At 41.3% G+C, this 19,481-nt stretch overlaps 1 protein-coding gene across 7 annotated transcripts in view; it reads left to right on the forward strand.

Moving 5' to 3' along the window:
- The window catches only part of KMT2E (lysine methyltransferase 2E (inactive)), a 141,300-nt gene that overhangs the window by 97,761 nt on the left and 24,058 nt on the right, over window positions 1-19,481 (forward strand). For all 7 annotated transcript variants that reach the window (XM_068276239.1, XM_068276240.1, XM_068276236.1 and 4 more), the window contains 5 exons: window positions 2,942-3,106; window positions 7,100-7,435; window positions 11,741-11,995; window positions 16,801-16,945; window positions 19,199-19,449. In XM_068276239.1, coding sequence (XP_068132340.1) covers window positions 2,942-3,106; window positions 7,100-7,435; window positions 11,741-11,995; window positions 16,801-16,945; window positions 19,199-19,449 — 1,152 coding nt within the window. The remainder of the gene's footprint in view (window positions 1-2,941; window positions 3,107-7,099; window positions 7,436-11,740; window positions 11,996-16,800; window positions 16,946-19,198; window positions 19,450-19,481) is intronic.

Consider the following 19,481-nt stretch of genomic DNA (forward strand, 5'->3'; position numbering starts at 1 on the left):
TTCACTAAAGGGCCTAGGACCTACATAGAAATTAAACTGTAATACACATGGTAATTGTGTTTTTAAATTGGTATCGATGAAAGTTCCAGCTTTGAAGTAGATTTTGACGAGAATTATTCCCCCCCCACCCCCCTACTGTGTGTGGCTAAAGAAACCTCCAGTTATGAGGGCACCAACTGTTTTTTGCAATAATAATCAGAGCTCCCTGCAGCCACGAATAGTGGAGACCTGTCACAAGAGAACTTACAGACTACATTAATGTCTGATTACTATTTCTGCCCTGTTAAGTTGCCAGTGTTTGCATGTTGTATAACAGTGATGCAGGTAATTTTGAACTTCACCATATATTTGTGATTATCCCATTTGTTGTACTTTAATAAATAGTATATACTTACTAAAAGCCCCTTCTCAATGGCAGCAAGTTCAAATGATCTTTCTCAGTCATCAAGTTTTTGGCACCATGGAATGACTAGGATCATCCCAAAGATGCAACTTTTTGATATGCTAGCTAATGCATATCTGTTACTCCAATTCCCCTCTGACTATATATGTAACTGGCATTGCTTCAAGACCTAGGTCAGAGTGCAGATTTAGGCCTGGTGCACACCAAAAACCGCTAGCAGATCCGCAAAATGCTAGCAGATTTTGAAACGCTCTTTCTTATTTTTCTATGGCGTTTTGCGGATTGCTGCAGCGGATTTCAGTATAGTACATTTCATATATTGTTACAGTAAAGCTGTTACTGAACAGCTTCTGTAACAAAAACGCCGGCAAAACCGCTCTGAACAGGCGTTTTTCAGAGCGGTTTGCGTTTTTCCTATACTTAACAGTGAGGCGGAAACGCATCCGAAATCCAAAAAATGCCTTACCCCGGCATTCTTCGTTTCTGCAAAACGCCTCCCGCTCTGGTGTGCACCACCCCATTGAGATACATTGACCAAGCGATGCGGCTGCGGAAACGCTGAAAAAGCCGCTCGGTGTGCACCAGCCCTAAATCTGCCTGAATTAAACCAAATTTTGTTTTTAACTTGAGTAAAAGTAAATGATGATCTGAGATGGTTGTTGTGGAAACTGTTGGCAGAACTACAGATTGAGGGCTCTCAAACGTCTAATCACAAGGCCCTTCTGAACCAAGATGAGATCATTGTCAGAATTCAAAAAGGAATCTATTTTCGTCTCACTAGTAGTCACCAGTAATAAACTGTTTTACTAACTGAGGACTGAGACACACCAGAAAAGCTCCCCAAACGCTAGAGGTTTCAAAAGCTCTTCTCAATATAATGCTATGGGTTGTTTTTTTTTTTGTTTTTTTTTTTTTTACAAAACCTCCAGTGTGCACAGGCACATAGGATAACATTAGCAGGAGGTTTCAAAAACTCAAAATGCTCAGAAAAACTCCTCTGGTGTGCACCAGGCCTAATGCTGGGAATACACGTTTCGTTTTTGCCTTCGTTTAAACCTTCGTTTCGATTGTGCCTTTTGTCCTTTTCGATCCCGAAATAATCGACCGTACGGTTAATATCACCACCCACGGTTTCGGTTTTTTTTTTCGATTCTGATGGTTTCGTTTTTCCAATGATCGAAGGCTGCAAAGAAACGAAACGTAGTACAGGGACGGACGGCATAAACGAATATATAATCGATCTGAACAGCCATCAAGCCTACCAATGGCTCGATTAGATGGATAAAGAGAGATAATATCAAACATGTTCGATCACTAGTCGTTCGTTTTTGGGGTCTATTAATCGAAACTATAATGAGATTATGACTATTTTCACATATGTTTTCAACACTCGATTCGTTTACCGAACGAATCGAAGGCTAAAACGAAGGCAAAAACGAAACCTGTATTCCCAGCATAAGAGACCAAAGAAGGATCCATTATGAGCCTGGAATTGTTTGTTTAACCCTCCCTAACTTGGTAACAGCTGAAAGGGAATGGAGTTAAAAACAAGTTTTATGTTGATTCCATGTTATCCTATACTTTAATAGAAATACCACAGTATATAGCCATGTACAAAATTGCATCTGTGCCAAGTAAAATGAATAAGTGCAGCAGAAGTGTTTCATTCTGTAAAGTCTAGTAAATTAAAGATTACTTTTTCCTTTACAAAATAATAACCTGTGTGTTCCTGCCAGTACATTTACAGCAAGGATTAAATAAATTCCTGCTTAAAGAGGAATGGCTGTGAAAATAACATAAATAAAATTGCCTATTTTTTACAATATTTATTTATAGACTATTTAGTCAGTACTTGCCCATTGTAAAGTGGTTTCCTCCCTGATGTACATTCTGAAATTTATCACTGGTGGTGACAACTTTAGTTCTGCCAGGTGATCCGTATGAATTATTCGTTACTGAGAGTTCTATGCACAGAGGGAGATATTTCTTGCTTGGCAGTTGGAAAAAGCTGTTATTTGCCACAATGTAACAAAGTTCACAGACAGCATACTGTCAGAACCATGGTCATGACATCACACTTCGGGCAGGGAACACACTTGTCTTTCAGTTTTCTGCGTGCGTTTTTCTGCACACCAAGTGTGTTTCTATGCAGGAAAATGTGCGCGTTTTTCCACAGCAGCTGATGTATTTGATAGAGAAAACTGACAAAATGTGCAGAGTCATGATGCAGAATGTCAGTTTTTTTTTCTGCGCGCGAACAACATCTTAAGTGTGGACTAGCTCATTGATTAACATGAGTTCTCAGTTTTTCTGTGCAGAAAACGCGCACAAAAACAGTCAAGTGTGTTCCCTGCCTCAACTTTGTAGAACAGCATGCACACCAACTGCATTTTAGACTTTATCTTCTTATAGTAAATTTAATTTTTTTTTTTTGAATAACTTTACTTTAAGATCCCCCCCCCCCCCCCCCCCTTTCAAGTATTTTTGTATGCATTTTGTTGATGATACGAGTAAATGCATGTGTTTTTTGTGTCTTAGACAAGAGAGGAAAGAAAAATGGAAGCAATTCTTCAAGCTTTTGCCAGGCTAGAAAAGCGGGAGAAAAGGAGAGAACAGGCTTTAGAAAGAATTGGTACAACCAAAACTGATGTCAAGCCTGACACAAAGGACCTCCAAATCATCAGTGAATGTGAACTCCCTCAGGTAAATGGAGTGTTCATGTATATCTACCCACTAGATTTCCAACAAGGTCATACATTGCATTCTCTTTCTAATGGCATGCCCTGAAAAATCACAATTCTTAGGATATATAATAAAGCCAAGGAAAAATATGATCAGTTTTGTCTTCAGTACACGGTTCATGGTTCATTTCTTAGAGAAACACACTGACTTGTATTTATATAGAGAGAGAGATCAAGAAACTGATTAGAATGATGCATTTTTTTTAACCAGAGGAGAATATGCAGAAGAAGAGACTATGGGTCACGGCTGTGGAGTCGGTACAAAAATCCACCGACTCCGACTCCTCAGTTTAGGATTCCACCGACTCCTCTAATTTGCATATTACAATCTTGTTGATTGAAAGTATGTAACATGAAATTCGTCTCTTAACTGCCAACGCTTAGGAATTTTAAAAGACAACTGAAGTGAGAAGTATATGGAGACTGCCATATTTATTCCCTTTAGTCCTAGACTAAAACTAGTCCTTGGTAAGAGTACTTGTAAAAGGTACAGGCCGGAACAAAGAACATCTATCAGGCCCTAGGCAATGTAAGTGTGGGTACATGTAAGAATGATGTGCAGGTACTCTGCAGGGGAATAAGGAGATTCTTCCTCTATTACGCATTCATCATGCACAATCTGATCCAGGTTTATGGGTGATGGACAACACCTCTGTGTTCAATGTGCACAACTTTCTCAGTGGATTCCATGTAGCTCTGTGGGGAGTGCATATTTATAGTACTACTGTGTAACAAAGTAAACCTGAGACAGATGAAATTAAAGTTGTATACATACCTGGGGCTTCCTCCAGCCCCCTTCAGGCTAATCAGTCCCTCGCTGTCCTCCTCCGCCACCTGGATCTTCTGCTATGAGTTCAGGTACTTGAGCCAGTGTGGCGTAGTGCGCATGCACACACTCCGCCACTGGGAGCGTACTACACCTGCGCAGCACTATTGCGCAGGTGCGGAACGCTCCTGGCTGTGGAAGCGACATGCGGCCGGACTGCGCTGACTGGCTGAATTACCAGGACTCATAGCAGAAAATCCAGGTGCTGGAGGTGGACAGCGAGGGACTGATTAGCCTGAAAGGGGCTGGAGGAAACCCCAGGTATGTATAAAACTTTTCTTTTCATCAGTCTCAGGTACCATTTAATTTGTAGTCACCAAACCAAATGTTAACATATCAAATTATTTTATTTAATGAGCAAAGGGAGTGCATACATTTGCATTAATCAGAATCAACGCAGAATTATTTTCATCTCATTGACCATCTCTATTAGTGACACAGCTACACATCAGGCTTTATTCTTACAGCATAGCTGTTATTTAGTGTATATATAAGAGATTCCTGTGTACACATCATATATACAGTCACAATCAGATATGTATATCTGACTTTAAAAATACGGAGCACAAGTAACTCATTTTGATTGGTTTATTTCATTTTTGTGGACTAAGCACAGCTATTACTGTATGTATAAATTATTTATGATGACTATTATCTAAGAAATAGAACATTTTATCATATTTTCCATTTTAATTACAGTTTAAATCATTAGGAGTCGGTGCATTTTTTTCCCGACTCAGACTCCGACTCCAGGCACCCAAAATTGCCCCGACTCCACGACTCCGACTCCACAGCCCTGCTATGGGCTTGATTCACTAGGACAGATAGCATGCTTTATCAGACGTAACACACCTCAGAGCTAACATGTCTTATCAGAGTAGCATAGCGAGCGAAACAAACGTATGCCTGCTAATTGGCAATGATGACCGCTCCACTCGTCCTGCCCTGAGCCTCTACTGGTCCAATCACTTTAAAGGACATTATCCCAGCACTTTGGCCCAATAGGCTGCCTTTCACTTGACAGGAAACTTGACAGGCAGCCTATTGGGCCAATGAAAGTTCGCGGATAATATCCTTTAAAGTGATTGAACCCACAAGGGCTCAGGGCAGGACGAGTGGAGCTCTCGTCATTGCCAATTAGCAGGCACAACTTTGTAGTGCTCGCTATGCTATGTCTAAGTGAATCAAGCCCGGTGTATTTTTTATCTCCGACATAACAGATCTTCACTCCAAACAGTTGTCAGGTACAAAGTTCAAGGCAGGTAAGGATTTGTACCTTACCCAGGAGGATTACATTTTAGCATATCCCATCAAATAATAATTGTAAGTATCCTTTAACTTGACAGAGACAGTACACATGTGGACACAAATGTAATACTGAAGTTAAATAGCTGCATATAAATAAACATTATTCTGTTTACCTAGAAACAGCCATTCACTTATTTTCCTCTTGCCCTATTAACCTAATGCTGACCACACGTTAAGACTGGTTATAGAACAATACAAATTTTATATACTTGGTGCCTCTGTGCAAAAGCAAACTGTAAATTTTGAGCGTGTTTGGTGAAATGTGGAAGATTTTGGATTAGGTTTGAAATTTTGGATTAGGTTTAAGCATGTTTATAATTTTTAAACCATCAAGTGATTGCTTGATATTTTTTTTAGGTACCCTTGAGACCATGATCTTTACACAACATTGTTATTGGATGATTTCTGAGTTTAAAGTTGTCAGTAATCCCTTAAAGCTAATGGGTACCGTTTTAAAAATAAAGTCAGATCCTCACCTAAGGAGAGGGAAAGCTCGGTCCTAATGAGCTTTCCCTTTCCTCTCCCGGTGCACGGTCCCGCGCAGGATCCCCGTAGCAGTAGTCGACCAGTTCGGCCAAATACTGCCACTTCCGCCGCCGAAGGGAGGTTTCGGAAGTCTTTGGCAGCACTCGGGCTCCCGAAGACGGGCCGCTCCATACTACGCTTGCGCGAGCGCCCTCTGACGCACTTGTGCGGGACTATGACGCACTTGTACGTGCGTAGTATGGAGCGGCCCATCTTTGGGAGCCCGAGTGCTCCCGAAGACTTCCGAAGTCCCCGCAGTGGTGGATTTGAACAGAGGATCCACCGGGCACCCGGAGAGGAGAGGGAAGGCTCATTAGGACCGAGCCTTCCCTCTCCTTAGGTGAGTATCTGACTTTTTTATTTTTAAAACGGTACCCATTTACTTTAATAAAATAAACTTTACTAAAGTATTTCCCTTCTCTAATCCCTTGCTAAATTCAGTTTGTTATAGTTTAAATTAAATCAGTAGAATTTTGCCTGTAGCCGCTCAACCTTCCTATCCCAAATCACAAACGTGTTGCATTTTGGCGGTGATCGCAATGAACAAAAATAGCAAAGCACAGTCGCTGAAAATTTGCACCGTAACAAAATTGTGGTTTGCATTTTATGATCCAATTGTAAACTAGGCCTAACAATTGTTTTGGGTGCCAGTAAATGAAAGTATTATATAGATTTTAGTTTTCAGGTTTCAAAAAAAGTGCCTTACAATTTGTCTGCTTATCCAGGACATTTTGTCTAATTTCCTGCTCTGACTGGACACACGTAAGTTACGCCAACAAATACTGATGGCAATAGAAGCCCAGAATAGTTACCAAACCTTTTTTTTTCAGGTATTTTGTTCACACAAAAAAGAAATGTATCTGCAATTCTTGTAAATGTCCCACCAATTTACATAGCTAGCCAAGATTAGTAGCATTGGTTAAAAATAATCCCTTCTTTATATGCTGTCTGTTGTGCCATACTGTGGTTTTGTTTGCGTCAATGTGTAAGGCTGTCAAAACCTTCAACATAATGATAGTCCATAGTGTACTGCATTCTTACATAGTCAGAAGCCAAAAATGCCCCTTTTCTATGCATTTTTTCGTGCTGCGATTGCGTAAACGTGTACTTTTTTTTGCAATCGATCAAAAGATCACAAGGACTTTTTCCCTCCACTTTTGGGGGTGAAAAAGTGCATCTTATAAGGCAAAAATTCCGTATTATTTACAGTCAGCAAAAAGTCTCACAGAATCCTATAGGCACTTGGATGTATACTGTACAAAAATGTGAATTTGCTTGTCTTCATTTATTTACTAGGAACCAGTGAAGGAGGAACCTGTCAGCAAGCCAACGCCTGCAAAAATAAACCGTACCAAGCAACGGAAAAGTTTTACTAGAAGTAGAACCCATATTGGGCAGCAGCGTCGGCGGCATAGAACTGTAAGCTCCTGTTCTGATGTCCAGCCATCCTCTCCAGATGTAGAAGTCCCCCCGCAGCAAGTAGAAACAGAACCGAACACTGTTGTGGAAGAGCCTGTCAGTGAGACTCCTCCTGCTGCAGCAGAGGTTGTACCTGCTGTCGCTGATGAAGTTGTAGATACAGATACAGTTGCACAACACAAATGCCCATCTAAATACCCCAAAACAAAAAAGGTATGTTTCACATGGAAATTGTTCATCCCAAACTGTCAGATTGGTTTTACTTAATGTCAATGACTACCATTCTGTATGATGTATCATACTATTCTATATGTATCATTCCAGTTCAGGAGTTTTCTGGAACTGTCATCATGCCCAGTACATTTAAAGTGGATCCGATATAAACTTTTACTCATCGCATAATTGTGTTCCTTTCATATAGTTTATAGAGCATTCCTCAAGCCAAATACTTTTTTGTTTTAATACTCTACTTCCCTATAAACTAAACAAGCCTCGCCCACAACTTATGGAAGCTTATGGAAGCTCAGTCTGAGCAGGAGGAAGGTGGGAGGTGTTACTAGCCAGAGATTTCAGAGGGAGGAGGGGGGGAGTTAGGCTTTCACAGGCTGAGGGCTGGAGATGCAGATCAGCTTGCCTGTGTGTAATGTTTACAAACAGAACATGGCTGCTGTCATTGTATCACAGGAGGAAATAATCATATTCTTTTGAAGCTGTTTACAGCTAGATTTGCTGTGTAAACTATCTGAACTTTAGATAAGATACAGTGGAGGAAATAATTATTTTATCCCTCACTGATTTTGTAAGTTTGTCCAATGACAAAGAAATGAAAAGTCTCAGAACAGTATCATTTCAATGGTAGGTTTATTTTAACAGTGGCAGATAGCACATCAAAAGGAAAATCGAAAAAATATCCTTAAATAAAAGATAGCAACTGATTTGCATCTCATTGAGTGAAATACGTTTTTGAACCCCTACCAACCATTAAGAGTTCTGGCTCCCACAGAGTGGTTAGACACTTCTACTCAATTAGTCACCCTCATTAAGGACACCTGTCTTAACTAAGTCACCTGTATAAAAGACACCTGTCCACAGAATCAATCAATCAAGCAGACTCCAAACTCTCCAACATGGGAAAGACCACAGAGCTGTCCAAGGATGTCAGAGACGAAATTGTAGACCTGCACAAGGCTGGAATGGGCTACAAAACCATTAGCAAGAAGCTGGGAGAGAAGGTGACAACTGTTGGTGCGATTGTTCGAAAAGGGAAGGAGCACAAAATGACCATCAATCGACCTCGTTCTGGGGCTCCACGCAAGATCTCACCCTCGTGGGGTGTCAATGGTTCTGAGAAAAGTGAAAAAGCATCCTAGAACTACACGGGAGGAGTTAGGGAATGACCTCAAATTAGCAGGGAGCACAGTCACCATGAAAACCATTGGAAACACATTACACCGCAATGGATTAAAATCCTGCAGGGCTCGCAAGGTCCCCCTGCTCAAGAAGGCACATGTGCAGGCCCGTCTGAAGTTTGCCAATGAACACCTGAATGATTCTGTGAGTGACTGGGAGAAGGTGCTGTGGTCTGATGAGACCAAAATAGAGCTCTTTGGCATTAACTCAACTCGCTGTGTTTGGAGGAAGAAAAATGCTGCCTATGACCCCCAAAACACCGTCCCCACTGTCAAGCATGGGGGTTGAAACCTTTTGCTTTGGGGGTGTTTTTCTGCTAAGGGCACAGGACAACTTAATCGCATTAACGGGAAAATGGACGGAGCCATGTATCGTGAAATCCTGAACGACAACCTCCTTCCCTCTGCCAGGAAACTGAAAATGGGTCGCGGATGGGTGTTCCAGCACGACAATGACCCAAAACATACAGCAAAGGCAACAAAGGAGTGGCTCAAGAAGAAGCACATTAAGGTCATGGAGTGGCCTAGTCAGTCTCCGGACCTTAATCCAATAGAAAACCTATGGAGGGAGCTCAAGCTCAGAGTTGCACAGAGACAGCCTCGAAACCTTAGGGATTTAGAGATGATCTGCAAAGAGGAGTGGACCAACATTCCTCCTAAAATGTGTGCAAACTTGGTCATCAATTACAATAAACGTTTGACCTCTGTGCTTGCAAACAAGGGTTTTTCCACTAAGTATTAAGTCTTTTATTGTTAGAGGGTTCAAAAACTTATTTCACTCAATGAAATGCAAATCAGTTGCTATCTTTTATTTAAGGTTATTTTTTCGATTTTCCTTTATCTGCCACTGTTAAAATAAACCTACCATTGAAATGATACTGTTCTGAGACTTTTCATTTCTTTGTCATTGGACAAACTTACAAAATCAGTGAGGGGTCAAATAATTATTTCCTCCACTGTATATAGACAAGTTACTTGTTATAGTTAGTTTTTCATCTCGGATCTGCTTTAACTAAACAACTAAACCACAGGTTGGATCATGGAAACATTTTCTGGTACTTTTGCTTAACATGATGCAGCATTTTATTTTACATATAATTACTGTAAAGACAAGGGTCGGAAACCTATCTATGTGGGTTTTTTTTCCTTCTCCTATGGCTTATTTGCACTAGCAGCTCATGCAGTATGGTATGTTGCCAGCCTCCTTAAATTAATGGATAGCAGCAAAACACAAAACTGTAGGAGAGAGAGCATTTTTCTGAGCTGTATCACATCACTTTTATAAACCAGCATCACTTTGATAAATGGGCCTCTGTATGCATATTTATCTGTATTGCCATGGAGTAAAAACTGGTCAGTGATTGTAATAGGATTACATACTATTCATCCTTGTTCCATGTGAATCCCAGCTCCTAGAATTGGTTTTATGTTGTGGAGAGCATGTGTGATTTCAGGACAGTTTAGTCCAGATGGGCGTGAGTATCAGTGATCCTTTTACAAAGGTGGAGTATAGTTTGCAACAGGCTCTAGGCCAGTTTCCTCAGTAAGCATCCAGGGACGGATCTAGACCAAGTTGCGCCTGGGGCAAGATCAGGTTTTGGCGCCTAAACTGCCATTCCCCATCCAAATTTAGTGCCTTTTTAAGAATTCAACAAACTGCGCCTGGGGCAAGAGACCCGTCTGCCCCCCCCCCCCCCCCCCTAGATCCGTCCCTGTAAGCATCACAATTCAGTTTTTATAATGTCTGAATGAGGACCATGTCCATATTAGAGTAATGAGGCTCTCTGCAGTTTTGTTCACCTATGTGGGATCATAAATGGAAGTACTCTTGATACAGTAAAAATAAAATGTATATCTATACCAGAATTATCCGAAGTCCCTGTTAAAAACACTTGTAATTATACATAAGACTTAGAAATGTATTTGCTGATCCAATGGGGCCACAGTGGGACATCTGTTTCCCTGAACCCCAACCTTAAATAAATAAAATAAAAAAATAAATAAAAAAAAAGTCTAGGATAGTGTGGTTGGATGTTAGAACCATTTTGGGACAGAGAGAGACACACACTCGCTCTCACTCACTCTCTTGCCCACAGTTTTCAATCCCTCAGGCATCATTTTCAGATTTTTTTTACTGGAGCTGTTTTTTTTTTTGTCGTTATGACACACTGATGACACACTACTCAAATTGGTAGATACAAAGTCTTATCAGCACACAGTTAGCAGTAGTTGCACATTTTTGTGCTCGGAAACCACCTGCCTTGAAAAAGGGACACCCTGTGCGTCTCGCCAAACAATTGTCGGCTTGATTGTGGTTTCCTAGCACAATAAAATGTGCAACTACCACTAACTTGGTGTGCTGATGGACTTTGTATCTACTATTCTGAAGTGATAATTGTCACACCACCAAGCACCCAACAAACAGATGGTGTGCCAGCTCCGCACCCCTACATAGACTGCCCCAAATTGGACATTTCTTGAACTTCCAAAGCTTGTTATTCAGATCAACTACAATGAACCAGTATTACTTTTCTTTTTGCAGTATTCAACCACTTGGACCATAAGTGCATTATATTAAAGTTCTCTCTGCCACCAGTTTTGGCAGAAGGACATGAATGTTAATCGATACTCTGGTGTCCAATCTCCGAGCCTAATAGACTAAACAAAAATGGAAACAGTCCATACTTTGCTTTTATGCGCAGGTGCTGCAGGGTTTGTACAAATATTTTTCTGATGCAAATTTTGGGCACAGATTTAGTAGAGACCTTAGTCTCTTTGGCTTGTGCACTTCAGGAAAGAAAACCACTCTTTATTGTGGGCAAAATGTAAATGGTTCTCAGCTTGAAAAGTCCCAAAGAGACAGGCAGTGCACACAGCACTCTTAATTGTGGCCCTGAGATTTGTAAATGGTCATTGGACTTCAACAAAGGTCATTTTGGGCTCATTGTTTTATTTTGCCTTTAAAATGTGAATGGTTCACTGGATAAGGTGTTACATAGGAATAACATTTTGTACTGTACATCTGAACCTTTAGGTTGATCTGAAAGCTATGCTGAAGTACTGTATATAAAAGGAACAGTTTAAACTGAGGCATTATTTTTCATTTTAGCACCTGGTAAATGAGTGGTTGAGTGAGAAACATGAAAAGACGAGTAAACATGCGGAGTCATTTTTGGACAGACCTCTACGAATAACCACAGACCCGGACGTCTTAGCAACGCAGCTGAATTCTCTGCCTGGTCTTGTGTTCAGTCCCCATGTGTATACCACTCCCAAGCACTATATTAGATTTACCTCTCCATTCCTGTCTGAGAAAAAGAAAAAGCAAAAAGATGAAGAGAATATTTTGGGCTACTGCAAGAAGGTAAATTCAATACTTTATATACATCCCAATAATAATTCAGATATTTTCTTGATACAGAGGTTATTACAGAACGTAGCTTGTGCACAACCATTGCTGTGAGATAACTACTGTAGTTGTGTAATTATTGTAGTAATGCTGGTCATTAAAAATCTCTAATAGATCAAGTAAATCAATATTTTCCTAACATTGATAATTTCCCTGGATTACTGTCTTACACAATTAACCACTTCGCATCCAGACCTTGTTTTCCCCTTCTGTACCAGAGCTGTTTTGATGCTTTAGCTATGTCCCTGTTTAATCAGCAATAACTTTATCCCTACTCACTACACCGAAATTATCTATATTATCAAGACAAACTAGGCTTTCAATAGGGGGTATTTTGTCCAAATAAATGTTTTGTTTAAGGCTAGTTTCATACCAGGACGTTGCGTTTTAGGGGACGTTATGGTCGCATAACGCCCCTAACGCAACGCCTGGTGCTCTCTAAGGTGGACGTCAGAGTGAGCCGCTTTGTGCAGCTCACTCTGGCGTCCGTGATGCGCACTCTTGGACGCATGTGGCATCACGTGGTCCCGCCCGGCCAATCGCCGCACAGAGCGGCCGCTCCAGGAAGTAAACACTGCACATCACAGAGTGCAGTGAATATTAATTAGCCATGTGCTTGGCCGCTCTCCGCTCCTCCCCAACATTACTGAGCATGTGCAAGCAGTCTAACGCGGCTTTGCCGCTTACAAAGTACTGCATGCAGTACATTGTGTGATGGCGCAGCGTTACTGTGTAACGCAACGTGGGCACTGTGAACGGCCCATTGATTTTTCATTGCTGTGCGGTGGGGTGCGTTAGAGGCTGCACTAACGTGCGCCTGTAACATCCCACTGTGAAACCAGCCTAAATGGGAAAAAGACAAAAAAAAAATTTAAATGCATTATTTCTCAGTCTTTACCAAATGCAGTTTAAAAATAAGTGCCACTGTGATAAAAAAAAAACCATGCCGCCAGTTTTATGTCCTCCTAGTATAGTCAGATGTGTCCCAAGTAGCAGGCCCCCCCAAGTATAGCCAGATGTGTCCCCAATATCAGTCCCCCAGTATAGTCAAATGTGCCCCTTGTATGTGCCGCCCCCCAGTATAGACAGTAGCACCCCCAGGATTGGCACCCCTCATTACATTCAGATATGACCGCAGGATAAAATGGTCCACCATTACAATCAGATGTGCCCCCCCCCCCAATTATAGCCAGATGTGCCCCATCATTTGATCCCCCCCCCCAACCCTGATGCCCCCCCCATAACCCCCAGATAACAGACCCCCCAAGTGGCCACATAATGAGCCTGCAGTCCGAGCCTCTGATCCCCGCTCTGAACTCCGCAGCGTATTGCCGGTTACCCGGGTCCCGGCATGATAACGCCATCATGTCGGGACCCGGATATTCGGCATTATGCGGCTTTGTTCAGACCGGGGATCGCAGGCTCAGCCCAGGGCCGGCGCTACCATTAAGGCAAAGGAGGCAGCTGCCCCAGGGCCCCAGAGCTTGTAGGGGCCCCCAGTGGCTACAAGAGGAAAAAACTTTTTCTAAATCGGCCTTATAGTTTTTGAGAAAATCGATTTTAAAGTTTCAAAGGAAAAAAAAACACATTTAAAAACCTGCCGACTTTAATGGTTAATAGCAAATCCACCTTAAATGCTAGAAACCCTAAATTTGCAGGGTATGTTAAGGAGATCATTAGGAATAAGAGGAAAAAACAATTTTTCAAAAAGACCTTATAGTTTTTCAGAAAATCGATTTTAAAGTTTTGAAGGAAAAAAAGTATACTTTTAAATGCGGTAAATGTCACTTTTAGTAGCAAACCTAACGGTAGTGTAATTTTACATGCATCAAACGAAAGCGCAATAAATTTCCTGACGGGGTTTCCAGGGGGTCTATACGCAGCCGCAGCGCTTTGGCCAGGGATCGCTATACAGCCGCAATATGGCTGTATGAAGATCCCTGGCATTTTTCCTATTTTCCCAATTTTTTTTTTTTTTTTTTACGTTTAGAGTGCAGGAATTTAAAAAAAAAAATTGTGGGGTCCCCCCTCCTGAAACTTTTCAACCCCTTGTTCCCCATGCAGGCTGGAATAGCCAGAATGTGGAGCTCTGACCGATTGGGGCTTCACACCCTGACTATACCAGCTGCAAAAAAGGTCTCTTAATGCCGATTTTTGTTCTGGGGTATATGTTGGGGGGGGCCCCCAGGTTTATTTTGCCCTGGGGCCCCATTGTTGCTTAAACCGGCCCTGGCTCAGCCTGCAGGCTTGTCGCTGGAACAAGGTAAGGTGAGAGAGGCTGCTTGCTGCTGAATTAAATAGCCTATCTGTGCACCAAGGGGAGAGATGAAGGATCACCCAATCGTGCACAGCAGGGCTACAAGCTGCATCAGTATATCTACGTCATGGTGGCTTGGAGGATGCCACAGGTGACGTAGATATACTGTAGCAGTGGAAAAAGTGGTTAAAGGAAAATATTAAAATGTTAAATACATGTAAACATACAGTACAGTATACAAATAAGTACTTTTTTTTTTTTTTTTTTTTTTGAGTAAATGAGCCATAAATTACTTTTCTCCGATGTTGCCGTCACTTACAGTAAGTAGTAGAAATCTGACATTACCGACAGATTTTGGACTAGCCCATCTTCTCATGGGGTGCTTTCAGGGTTTCCTTTATTTTTAAAAGCCCTTAGTGAATGGCAGTTGCTCCGTCCAACTGCCAAAAAATTGAATGGTGAGTAGGGAGGCTGGACAGCATCTTTGTATTAATCTTTTTCAGGGAATGTCCTTATAAGAATAAAGGCCATGCTGAGAATCCCCTATGGAGAGATGGACTAGCCCAAAATCTGTTGGTAATGTCAGATTTCTACTACTTACTGTAAGTGACAGCAACATAGGAGAAACATAATTTGTGGCTCATTTTATTCTGGAAGAAATCAATTTCTTATTTGTATGCATTTTAAATTTTAAGATTTTCGCGACAGTTCCTCTTTAAATATTCAACCAGATTTCAATAGAAAACTTGATAAATATTGCTTGGAACCCCACTGCTACTACCTTCTGTTCTGCTTAGTTTAGTACTAAGTTGTGCAGCCATCAGCCACATCCTGCTCGCCCATCAGTCTCCCCCACTATTCCCTTGCTTACTTTAGAAGAACATGGCATTTCCTAGTCAGTGTTCAGTCTATAAATGATTGATTGAAAATCAATTGAGAGTGTTCATTATCTTTATTTTCCAATGGTGATTCTGTCCTTGACTGTTTTGACACTTCAGAGCACATCTGGTCCAGCAATGAATCCACCGTAGGCCCAAATGAATTGCGAGGCCAGATCTCCTCATTTATGTTTATTGTCATAACTATAAACCATGAGACAGCTGCTAAGGAACAAATAAACGTGAATCAGGTGAATAAAAGACTACACGATTACTCACAATTCAAATCTGATACATCTTTTCAGATAAATTTATTTTCGGAAAAGTCGACAAACTCATATCTGTGCACTAATGTATATATCTAAAAGATGAGCAGGAGTCAAGGTGCCCATACACTGTGATATTCCCCAGCAGATTCAATCTCTGTGGTCGAATCTGTCGAGAACTGATGTCACAGCATGCTCCCCGATCTTAATTTCGGTTGATTTCTGGCCAAAATGTACCAACATCAATGATCAGACAGGACTTTTTTGGGTTGCCAAAGGGGGTGGGCCCTTGTACTTAAATCACATAAGTGCACAAGAAGTAGCATGGCAGCCAGATTGGTATAGGTTTTCTCTACACTGTTCTAATACTCTGCTGGTGCTCTAGGTTGGTTACATAGACACCGCCTGTGAGGTTTTCTGTTCAGGTATGTGGTCAGAAATTGAGAACATGCTTTGGTTTTGCATTGCTTTATGCAGTACACATCAGTCAATTCACTGAGGTATTTCCATTATGTCCAGTCACATTTTTGTAAAATCATTAAAAAGTGTTATGGGCTGCAAGATTTCAAAGAGATAATACAAAAATAAGACTGCTTGTTTTTGATACTCCCCGTGTTGCAACCTTTATTGTGGAAACAGATTACTAAATAGGTTACTTTTGACTGAACAATTCCTTGGGTTCCTTACTGCCACTGCAATCTGTTAGATGAGCCCATTGTTAAAAAAAAACAATTGTAGAGTCCCCCAGGGTAGATTAAACACCTGTTCAAAACTGTGAAGATTAGAAAAACGTTTGAGCAGTAAAGCAAAATGTCTGCAACATTAATTGTAAAAAAGAAAACGAAGAACTTAAAAATTGCGGTAAAAACATTTTGGAGCAAGAAAAGATTAGAGTTGCCATACAGAGTCCTCATTCAGATGGGGCTGAATAGTCTATTTACTACCCATAACCCACTTGCATTCTTTTTGAGCAGTTGGTCAAAGTGTTAATCCAGCATCAATTCAGACTACAGTCCTTTGTGGAAAAGCTAGCCGTGAGGTAATGCTTTAGGCCTTGTGCACACCTTCTTATAACTGACTTGGAGTTTGCATTGTAAGGTTTTCATATTTCATTATTTTAACATAAAGAACCATCATTACCATGCTTTGTAATTTTGATTTGCATAAAGTGTTAAAGCAAAATAGCATGCAAAATAATTCTTGAAATGAGGCCTCTACCTCTGTAATATTAGTTGGACAAGTACAACTAAAATTCCTAAATAAATTAAAATATTGAAATGCCATAACATCTGTGTTTGTCCACCTTGGCTTTCAGCAGCATTACAGGAACCAACAATGTTTTTACTTTTTTTTTTATAGCGATGGCTAAAACAAGCTTTAGAAGAGGAAAATAGTGCACCCTTGAATCCGTTTGATTCTCCTGCTCAAGACCGATGTCAAAGCCCCAATACATTTGCTGAAAATAAATGTCACCTAGTTATGAATGGCAGTTGTCCCCTAGCAGGTAAGCAGAATCTTGGAGGCTTTTTTCCCTAAATTGCTGTGGGTTAAACTATTGTAACACACTGAAGCATCTAGCACATACATCCCAGTTCACAATGATATATCTTCCCATAGTACAGCTAATGCACACTTTGTCTCTACAGATCTGATGCAATGTTTAACCTATAGTGTGTGGCATTCTGTTTTCAGTTCTTTGAAGTTTCAAAATCTTTTTTCAAACTTTGAATAGGCTGGGTAATGTTCACATATATATCTTAACTCCTCAACGCTGTTTGTGGTTGTCACTCTCACTGCTGGAGCCTGCAATCACCCGGTGCTTATTGGTATATAGTGGCCACCACCAAAGGGACAAAACCACAAGCCAGGCTTAGTATGTTTAACAGCAGTGAGTTGACAGCTTTATTCAAAGTTTAAAATCAAAAAAACATTAAAAACAAACCACTTACATTGTGGTTTTATGCAAACTGGACCCTCACCGCATAAACAAGCCTATAAGGTTTCTGCACTGACTCACAGTCCAAGTGCACCTTATCACATACAATTGATTCCAGTAGAGATAGCCCGTCTCTCCTTCCCTACCAGGTTTCGGCGTTATGCCGTCTTCAGGGGATATCCCCTGATGACGGCATAACGCCGAAACCTGGTAGGGTTTGCATGGACCCACAATGTAAGTGGTTTGTTTTTAATGTTTTTTTGATTTTAAACTTTGAATAAAGCTGTCAACTCCCTGCTGTTAAACATACTAAGCCTGGCTTGTGGTTTTGTCCCTTTGGTGGTGGCCACTATATACCAATAAGAACCGGGTGATTGCAGGCTCCAGCAGTGAGAGTGACAACTACAAACAGCGCTGAGGAGTTAAGATATATATGTGACAGTTCCATTGTGGATTGGAATAACCTTTGGCAGCTATCTTTGGTTTTTGTGAAGCGCTTGATACATCTTTTTTCATCATGGGTAATGTTCAGTTCTCCAATCATGTTTGTATTGTGCTCAATGTTCCACGTCGCGTAGGAGTCTTGCCCTTACTTTTCACTGTCTGTTTTAACTGAGCAGAGGAAGTATGGAGGCTTTATTCCAAAGAGATAAACACAAACCCTTAAACCATTTGTTCCCTTCTGTGCAACTGTTTGACTGATTTGTTCCTCCTGCCACAGAAATGTTTCATTGAGAAAATGGGAGTAAGGGGGAATGCTGTACTTGATATCTATGGGAGGGGCTGATGTGCGGTGTCAACAGGAATGGAAGCTTTTGCGGATAACTACAATCAAAACAAACCCCTGCTTTTAATTTTTAAGGCTTTTTGCACCATTCCTTTCACTTACCAGATGTATCGTCTGTGGAATTATTTGGGAGATAGAGTACAAACTGAACTGGGGAAAGCAATAAAGATAAAATGGGTGCTTGTGTATGTTTTAGCAAGCATGGCTTTCTCAAGGTAGTGTGCTTCTGTAGCACTGGAAGTGCCTGTGAATGAGCACATTTGAAGTGGACATGTGTAGGGTTGCCACGGTATACTGGTATGACAGTATACTGCGGTTTGTGCATGGTAATCATACCATGCACAATCACGGTTTATCGGTTTTCAGGGGGCAGGGCGACGTAGCAGTGGGGACGCGATGTAGCGGCGGGCACACTAACAATGGCGGGGATTAATAAATACTCACTTGCCGGCGGGTCTTGCACGCGTGTACTGACGTCTTCCTCCTTCCTGTTCTTGCGTCCCATTTCCCTGAAACGGCGCTCCTTGGGCGCTGTTACAAGGAGATAACAATAACAATATTTATATAGCGCTTTTCTCCCTGGGGACTCAAAGCGCTGTGACCCTGCATTATGCAGTCTCAAAGGCTAGATGGAAAGCAAGAACAGTTTAAAAACGGGCTCTAGGTCTGTTTTTTTTTTTTTAAACTTTGCACATGCTCGCGTATCCGCCGCTCGCACTTGCACCCGATACTAGTGCACCCTTCCGCCCGTGCACACGCCTGTCCAGCTCACTGGCGCGTCCTCCAGTCCCAACTGCTGTCCGGGTCCGTGCTGTGCACATGCGCAGTTGCAAAAGGCACGGACCCAGCTACACAGGGACACGGGGTTTATTATAGAGGATGACATGACATGCAGTCCCATTAATCAATGGAAATGTAATTTTAGGCTGTATACAGTAGTCACTTTTAAAGTTGTAGTTATAATTTATTTAGGGAAACGTGATTGTGGAGATGGTATCTGAGTTTTTTTTTTTTTTTTTTTTTTTTTAACCTAGATTTAACAACCCCATTGAAAAAACGGAGGTTTCAACTGTTGGACTGTACCTACTCAGAAAATTCCACACCTACAGCATCCCCTTACGCTACTCCAACACGTGTAGATATGCCTTCTACAGATGCATCGCTGTTTACCACTCCTCCAAGGACAAAAGCAGAGGATGAATTTTGTCGAAGTACTTGCAAACAGTCGTTTTCACCAGTTACTCCTGTAACACCTTGTCTGCGTGGCAATCACTTGCATTTTGAGGTAAGAAACTTTAAAAGGACCAACTGTAAAAA

Source organism: Hyperolius riggenbachi, chromosome 3 (assembly GCF_040937935.1).
Source record: "Hyperolius riggenbachi isolate aHypRig1 chromosome 3, aHypRig1.pri, whole genome shotgun sequence".
NCBI classification, from domain to species: Eukaryota; Metazoa; Chordata; class Amphibia; order Anura; family Hyperoliidae; genus Hyperolius; species Hyperolius riggenbachi.